This window comes from Lepus europaeus, chromosome 4, assembly GCF_033115175.1.
Source record: "Lepus europaeus isolate LE1 chromosome 4, mLepTim1.pri, whole genome shotgun sequence".
In the NCBI taxonomy this organism is placed as follows: domain Eukaryota; kingdom Metazoa; phylum Chordata; class Mammalia; order Lagomorpha; family Leporidae; genus Lepus; species Lepus europaeus.
Window position 1 is genome coordinate 100,225,282 of NC_084830.1, and position 7,866 is coordinate 100,233,147.

The 7,866-nt window shown below is 60.5% G+C and overlaps 1 protein-coding gene across 4 annotated transcripts; it reads left to right on the top strand.

Moving 5' to 3' along the window:
* Positions 1-4,599: 4,599 nt before the first annotated feature.
* LTC4S (leukotriene C4 synthase) lies at positions 4,600-7,861 on the top strand. 4 transcript variants are annotated; one of them, XM_062188560.1, is made up of 6 exons: positions 4,600-4,676; positions 5,113-5,203; positions 6,616-6,715; positions 6,823-6,893; positions 6,969-7,050; positions 7,191-7,861. In XM_062188560.1, exons 2-6 carry the CDS (start codon positions 5,143-5,145, stop codon positions 7,330-7,332), a joined length of 456 nt encoding a protein of 151 aa, XP_062044544.1. In that variant the 5' UTR covers positions 4,600-4,676; positions 5,113-5,142; the 3' UTR covers positions 7,333-7,861. The 4 variants fall into 4 exon arrangements, with proteins under 4 accessions (XP_062044544.1, XP_062044545.1, XP_062044546.1 ...); XM_062188561.1 differs by having other exon boundaries at positions 4,600-4,649; positions 5,116-5,203; XM_062188562.1 differs by having other exon boundaries at positions 4,605-4,649.
* The last annotated feature ends 5 nt before the right edge of the window (positions 7,862-7,866 follow it).

The following is a 7,866-nucleotide window of genomic DNA, read 5'->3' on the forward strand; positions in this document are numbered from 1 at the left end:
CTCTGGTATAGCAGGCTAAGCCTCCAGTCGTGGTGCTGGCATCCCATATGGGATCTTTATAAAGATCTATTTTATTTATTTGAAAGACAGAGTTACAGAGAGAAGTAGAGCCAGAGAGAGAGAGAGAGAGAGAGAGAGAGAGAGAGGTCTTCCATCTGCTGATTTACTCCCCAAATGGCAGAAACAGCCAGAGCTGAGTTGATCTGAAGCTAGGAACTAGTATCTCGTTCAAGGTCTCCCATGCAGGTGCAGAAGCCCAAAGACTGGGACCAATCAATCTCTACTGCTTTCCCAGGCCATAGCAGAGAGCTGGATCAGAAATAGAGCAGCTGGGACTTGAACCGGTGCCCATATGGGATGTTGGCGCTGCAGGTTGGGGATTTAACCCGCTGCGCCACAGTGCTGACCCCCTGCTCCTCTTCCGATCCAGCTCTCTGTTATGGTCTGGGAAAGCCGTAGAAGATGCCCCAATGGGGCCGGCGCCATGGCTCACTTGGTTAATCCTCCGCCTGTGGCACCGGCATCCCATATGGGCACCGGGTTCTAGTCCCGGCTGCACCTCTTCCAGTCCAGCTCTCTGCTGTGGCCCAGGAGGGCAGTGGAGGATGTCTCAAGTGCTTGGGCACCTGTACCTGTGTTGGAAACCAGGAAGAAGCACCTGGCTCCTGGCTTCGGATCGGCAGAGCTCCGGCCGTGGCGGCCATTTGGGGAGTGAACCAATGGAAGGAAGACCTTTCTCTCTCTCTCTCTCTGTCAAAAAAAAAAAAAAAAAAAAAAAAAAAAAAAAAAAAAAGAATTTGGCCCAAGTCCTTGGGCCTCTGTACCCATGTGGGAGACCCAGAAGAAGCTCCTAGCTCCTGGCTTCAGATCAGCACAGCTCCGGCCATTATGACCATTTGCGACTATTTGGGGAAGTGAACCAGCAGATGGAAGACCTTTCTCTCTGTCTCTCCCTCTCTTTGTCTGTAACGTTACCTCTCAAATAAATAAGTAAAATCTTTAAAAAAAAGCACACTTTATTAATGTAGTTTATGTACCTTAAAATTTTTCGTTATTTTCCTTTTATTTGAGAGAGAAAAAGATACAGACAGAGCTCACAGCTGCTGGTTCACTCCCTAAAGGCCCACAGTAACTGGGGCTGGGTCCGTTCTGAAGCCAGGAGCCAGGAACACAATCCAGGTCTCCACATGGGTGGTAAGGACCCAGTTTCTTGATCTATTGCTGTTGCCTCTCAGGGTCTGCATTAGCAAGAAACTGCAGGGAGCTGGCGGTGCGGCACAGCGGGCTCAGCAGCCGCATTCCAGGGCAGTATCCCACAGCTGAGAGCAGGTTTGAGTCCTGTTTGCTCTGCTTCTGATCCAGCTCCCTGTGAACAGAGTACCTGGGAACACAGCCAAAGATGGCCCAGTGCTTGGGCCCCTGCCACCCTCATGGGAGACACGGATGGAGCATCTCTCTCTCTCTGTCACTCTGTCTTTCAAATAGATAACAAATCTTAAAAGAAAAGACTAGAGGCCGGCGCCGTGGCTCAACAGGCTAATCCTCCGCCTTGTGGCGCCGGCACCCCAGGTTCTAGTCCCAGTCGGGGCACTGGATTCTATCCCGGTTGCCCCTCTTCCAGGCCAGCTCTCTGCTGTGGCCCAGGAGTGCAGTGGAGGATGGCCCAGGTCCTTGGGCCCTGCACCCCATGGGAGGCCAAGAGAAGCACCTGGCTCCTGCCTTGGGATCAGTGTGGTGCGCCAGCTGCAGCATGCCGGCCTTGGTGGCCATTGGAGGGTAAAACAACAGCAAAAGGAAGACCTTTCTCCCTGTCTCTCTCTCTCACTGTCCACTCTGCCTGTCAAAAATTAAAAAAGAAAAAAGAAAGAAAGAAAAGACTAGAATCAGGAGCCAGAGCTGGGAACCATAGCCAGATGCGAGCTATTAGATTGAACACCCATCCCAGCTTTCCCATTCTAAGTGTACACATCAGTGGTTTCAGTGAATTCTTCAAGTTGTGCACACTATCCCAAGGCAATTCGGGGGTATTTCCACCACCTCCCATGCTCCAGGCCCAGGCCCCCACGGACACCCTTTCGCCTGCTGGATCTGCCTTCTCCTGGCCATTTCACCAATGGAGTTGTAGTGCATGGGCTCTTTTGCAGGCGCCAAATCAGCACAGTGTTTTGGAGGCTGCTGTCCTGTTTGAATGGATCACTGGTGAAACTTGAAGTTCTGTAGAGAGGCTCGATGGTGTTGTATTCTTTTTTAAGATTTATTTGTTCATTTGAAAAGGCAGAGGGGAAGAGACACAGAGAGAAAGATCTGCCATCCAAAATGGATGCAAAGACTGGGGATGGGTCAGGCCAAAGCCAGGAGCCTGGAATTCCAACCAGGTTCCTCCACAGGGGTAGCAGGTACTCAGCTATGTTCCACTGTTTTTCCTGGCAGGGCACTGGATCAGAAGTGGAGCAGCCAGGACTCGAACCGGCACTCAGATGAGATGCCGGCGATGCAGGCAGGAGCTTATCTGTTGTACCACAACGGTATCGTATTAGTGTTAAACTCCTGGTTTACATAATTGGAAGCTAGAGAAGATGTTAACAGAAGAAGCTGCGTGGAGGATATATTTATGTAATTCTAAAATAATTTCAAAGGAAGTGTTGCTTTGTGGGATGCTCTGGGTCTGAGCTGTGTGCCGCCACTTCTGGCCCACTGCACCCATGTTGGTGGTCTTTCTGCCTCCCAGGGGTCTTTGGCATCCTCTGGATGGTTCCTGAGGGCCATGTAGGAGCCGGAGGCATAGAGGATGCATCACGCAGCGGCTGGGGATCAGCTATCACTGCCCTGGTGGTGTTGGCGCCTCCAGGGCTGGACAGGAGCTTGGGGGCCTGCTGGCTTTCTTGTCAGCCCAGGCGGGGCCCCGAGCCCCTGGGCAAGTGGAGAGAAAGGGAGATAGAGACCAAGGCCCTGGAGAAGGCTCCTGAGGCTGGGGCCCGGGACCCTGCCCTGGACGGGGACTTCCTCTGAAACTGCTGCTGTCAGGCCCGAGTTTCCTGTGGCCAGGGCCAAGGGGAGGAACTCAGATGGGAGGACTTCCTGGCCTCAGAGGAAATGAGAGCCGGCAGTGAACTTGGGCAGACACACTGGCCTGTGAGTGAGCGCCAAGGCCGCACGGGCAGAGACACAGGAGCCATGTCACGGCTGTCCGATGGCCATGGAGCGTGCGGGCACGGTCGCCAGTGCCCAGGCAGTGAGCAGCACGTGCCTTCTCTTCAGGGGCCAGCCTGTAGTCAGGGTGGTTCAGGAAGGGCCCAGGGGTGCGTCTCTGTGTCCTGGCTCCCGTCAGTCTCTCCATCCCTGAGCACATGCCTTGGGCTGGTGCAGAGGGCAAGCATGGGCACCCACCCCTGTCAGCTCGGAGTCCCCAGAGCCCCAGCCAGGGCGTGTCTGGGATGAGGAAGGGCTGGACCGAGCCTTGGGTGCAGCACAGAAGGCTTCTGTCTGGGCAGCGAGGATGGAGCTCCGGGGCCACACAGCTCTGATGGGTAGAAACCCCCTGCAGGATGCGGGGGAGGGGCCCAGGGCGTCCCCGTGGCCCAGGCCCCAGCAAAAGGCAGTGTCAGTCCCTGTCCCTGCTGCAGCTTGCATGTGGCCTCTGTCACTGCTGACCAAACCCGCCCCCCTAACCCAGCTGTGACCAGAAGGAGAAGTGGCTGCATGGCCCCGCGGAGCGTGCCAGGCGAGGTAGACTCAGGTGGCCAGTGCCCCACAACCCACATGAGCCCCTTCCCTGAAGCACTGAGGGCATTGCCAGAGCTGCGGCTCACCACCAGGCTTGGCCCCAGACCTGGTGGGGATGGGGGGTTGGGGGGCAGGAGGCAGCTCTGTCCAGACCACAGGACCTCGGTGCTGGGGGGCTGGGGCCACAGAAAGGGAAGAGGAGGCCGCTACCCTGAGCCAAGAGGAATCTGGTAGGAAGGGCGTTGACCATTCTAAGATGGGGGCCGGGGCCGGGTTCTGCCATCCTGCCAGAATGCTTTGGGACAGCTGGCCCACAAGGCCAGGCGGCAGAGTGTATGGTGCCTGCACAGCTCTGAGGAAGCCTGGAGGTACTGGGACTCCAGTCTGAGGCCAAAGGGAGCTGGGAGTGGCTGCAGCAGGAGAGGCTGCGGTCAGCATTCCACCACTGAGCAGCCTTGGGCAGGGCGGGGAAGCAGGTAAGTGGGTGTGCGTGGGGGATGGGGAGGGTGGAGGGGGCACAGGGAGGAGCCCGCAGTGCCCTGGGACTGGAACCAGAATGAGGGACATGTCTGAAAGGCTAGCTGGGCCTGCTCAGGGCACGGGGCCTAGGAGACACTGCTCAGGGCCTACCCTGGCCTACCCTGGGTTTCTCTGCGCGCTGTGTCCCCTGAGTCCCCACGGGCCTGACCTCCCACGGAAGGAAACTGGGACCTGGTGCTGTCATTTCCTGGGGAGGGGGGGGGTCCCAGAGGCCCATCTGCAGGCCCGGATTGGTGTGCTGAGGTCTGGACACCGGTGGCCGCCCTGCCCCTCCCCCGGCAAGGCGGAGCCGGCATTGACCGCTCAAGGCGCAGTGGCTGGAAGAAGCGGAAGCGGATGAAGTCCCCGGCGGCGGGCGTGAAGGCCCAGAAGAAGTCCTCGCGCAGGTTGGCCTTCTCCAGGGTGAAGTGCTGGTATGTCTTGAGGCTGGTGCTCACCTCAGCTGGCGGGTTCACGTGCTCCTTCCGCAGAGCCTGCTTCCCGAAGTCCTTGTCCTGCGGCCACTTGGGGGCTCAGGCACCCGGGACTGGAGCCAGGATGAGGTCTGAAAGGCCAGCTGGGCCTGCTCAGGGCCCAGGGCCTGGGGGCACACTGAAGCTATGCATCCATTGGACACGTCCAGCGTCGGAAGGAGCCTGGATGGCCAGTGTGGGCTCCGCCAGCACAGAGGCAGGGCACAGAAAGGGGCCAGTGGGAGGAAGCGGGCAGACTGTTCCCAGCCTGGTTTCCGGCTTCCAGCCTGGCCACAATCCCTGGCTCAGTGGCAAGGTCACATGTGCCCCTCCCCTCCCTGCAGCCCTTGGAGAGGGGCGGGGAGGGTGCTGAGGCCAGCCTTCCCCTTCTTATCAGCAGATGGGCTGATAGGAGCTCTCCAGCACCATGAACGACGATGAGATGGCTCTCCTGGCCACTGTCACCCTCCTCGGAGTCCTGCTGCAAGGTGGGCTTTCTCCTGTCTGGTGGTGGGTGGGCTTCAGATGCCTGCGGCCAGGGAGGGTGCCACAGCCCACACTTCCCAGCTTGAGTGCCAGCTGCTTGGCTCAGTTTCCCAGGGCTGGGAGGGGGTAGCCCTGGGGGACTTCTGCAGGTGAGCTCAGGAGTCCTGGGCAGGGACCACGACCAAGAGGAGTGCCTGACCAGGGGGACAGTGCTGGGGGCTGGTGGCCTCTTGGCTAGAGAAAGGGTGCCAACTTCTCTGTTGAGCTACAGGAGCTGGGGGAATGCGAGACCAAATGGCGGGGCAGCTTGAGCCTGGTGCAGAGCCCACCTTCCCAGCGGTCCCCTCTGTAGATCCCAGCAGGAAGTCCCCATCCATCTCTGCACCCTGGGGCTGCGTGAACTGGGAAGGGCTGAAACCTGCTCCCCAAGCCCCCTCACCCCAGTGTGACTGCTTGATGCCTAAATCAGGCTGGCCCCAGAGGGCACACCGCTGGGCCAGGCGCCTTGTGGAATGGGGACACCAGTGGCCCTCGGTGTGTGGGCTAGGATAGGGCTCAGCCCCTTGTGGGGGGGGGGGGGTCCGGGAGGGCTGGAAAGAGTGATTTGACCTTCAGCTGAGCCAGCAAGCTGGCCCCTTCTCATGGAGCCTGCCCCCCACCCCGCCCTGGCCCCTCATGACAAATCCCAGACTGTGCTGACATGGCCACCTGTGGGACCCACAATGCTCATGGGCTAGCTCCATAAGGGCCTGGACCAAAGATGTCCCAGGGAGACCCGCCACTGGGGCTGTGGGTGTGGTCACGGCTCCAGGGAGGAGGGGGAGAAGAAGAGTTCTTTGTAAGCAGAGGGCCAGCCCACCCTATGCAGCTACTCACAGTGGAAGGGACGGAGGTGGAGCCCGGGGTGAGTTGGGAGCATCCCAGCTGCAGTCACGTTGTAAGGGAAAGGGTATCTGTCAGAATCGGGCCTGGGCCCAGAACCATTGGCCTGAGAAACTGAGGCAGCAGCCGGGCCCTCAGCAAAAGTTTGCGTGACCCTGGCTTGAGGCAGAGTCAAGGGGTCCCCACTGGTGGGCCTGAAGGTGAGGCCCCTAGGGACCTGAGAGCCATAGGCTGTGCTTGCTGATACCTCCGGAGCACTTCCTGTTCAGGGGAATCTGGAGAGCGGAAACTGGGCACCTGCCTGTGTTTTGCAGGTGTTCTTGTGCCCTTACCCCCCCCCCACACACACACACACATACACACGGGCAGGGCAGGGCCTCCTTGCCCCCAGCCCGCCCTCCCCACTGGGCAAGACGGACACAGGAGGGGACAGGCGGGGAGACCATCAGACAGAAGTTTCGGGGCGCTCACTCCGTGCGGGGCCAGACTGGAGGGGCGACCACACCTGACGCCACTTCCACACCGCCCCCAGCCTACTTCTCCCTGCAGGTGATCTACGCCAGAAGAGCCTTCCGTGTGTCGCCTCCGCTCACCACCGGTCCGCCGGGATTCGAGCGCGTCTACCGAGCCCAGTGAGGCGCGGGGCACAGGGTGGGCGGCACAGGGTGGGCGCGACCCCAGCGGTCCCGGGGCCCGGCCGGCTGGGCCACGTCTCATCTGGCCCGCCCACCGCCCGCAGGGTGAACTGCAGCGAGTACTTCCCGCTGTTCCTCGCCGCGCTCTGGGTCGCTGGCATCTACTTTCACGAAGGTCTGCGCGCAGGGCAGGGGCGCAGGGCAGGTTGGCCCGGCCGCGCCCCCGCACTCACCGTGCGCCCTCTCACAGGCACCGCAGCCCTCTGCGGCCTAGTCTACCTGTTCGCGCGCTTCCGCTACTTTCACGGCTACCAGCGCTCGGCGGAGCTCAGGTGAGAGGCGGGCGGGGCTCCTGGGAGATCGAACCGCGTGGGCCGGGGGCTGCGGGGGGTGGGGGGGGACTGGGAGCGGGGAGGCGGGGGGGGGGGGGCCGCGGAGGCCCAACCCTGAGCGCTGTCGCCTGGCACAGCAGGCTGGCCCCGTTGTACCAGAGCGCGGGTGCGCTCTGGCTTCTGATCGCGCTGGGGGCGCTCGGCCTGCTCTCGCACTTCCTCCCGGCCCCGCTGCGCGCCGCGCTGCTTGGCTGGCTCCGGACGCTGCTGCCCTGGGCCTGAGACCGGGTCTGCCAGACCGAGGAACACCAGCGCCTCGTGGAGAGGGGAGGGCGGCCCTCCTCTGCCGCCCGGAGTCTTATTAAAGTTCCCCTAACTGGACTTCTGCACTCCGGCTGCTTTCTCTGGGGCACAGAGGACTGCGCACAGCCGGCTGCGAAGCCTAGAAGGGCTCAGCAGTCTGGCAGGCTCCATGGAGGCGGCGTCGCCAAGAAAAGGAGTCTCCTGGGGGGCACGACACGAGTGCTTCTGCCTTGCTCTCAGTTCCTGCTCCTTCTCAGCCTCTCTCCTCACCTGGCCCCTTCTTCTCGCCTTCCCCACCAACCTTCAGCCACCCTAGTCCCTGCGCTCACGAGTGACACCAGCCTGTCACTCTCTTTCCAAGTGACAGGGCCTCTCAAAGGACAGGCCCCTGCAGGACGGGGAATACCTGGGGCTTGGGCTGTAAGGGTGATGACATCAGGTGCTCAGGGGGCAGGGCAGCCCAGAGCCTCCAGCCAATGCAGTGGCACAGAGAGCACTCCCATTAGAGGCACA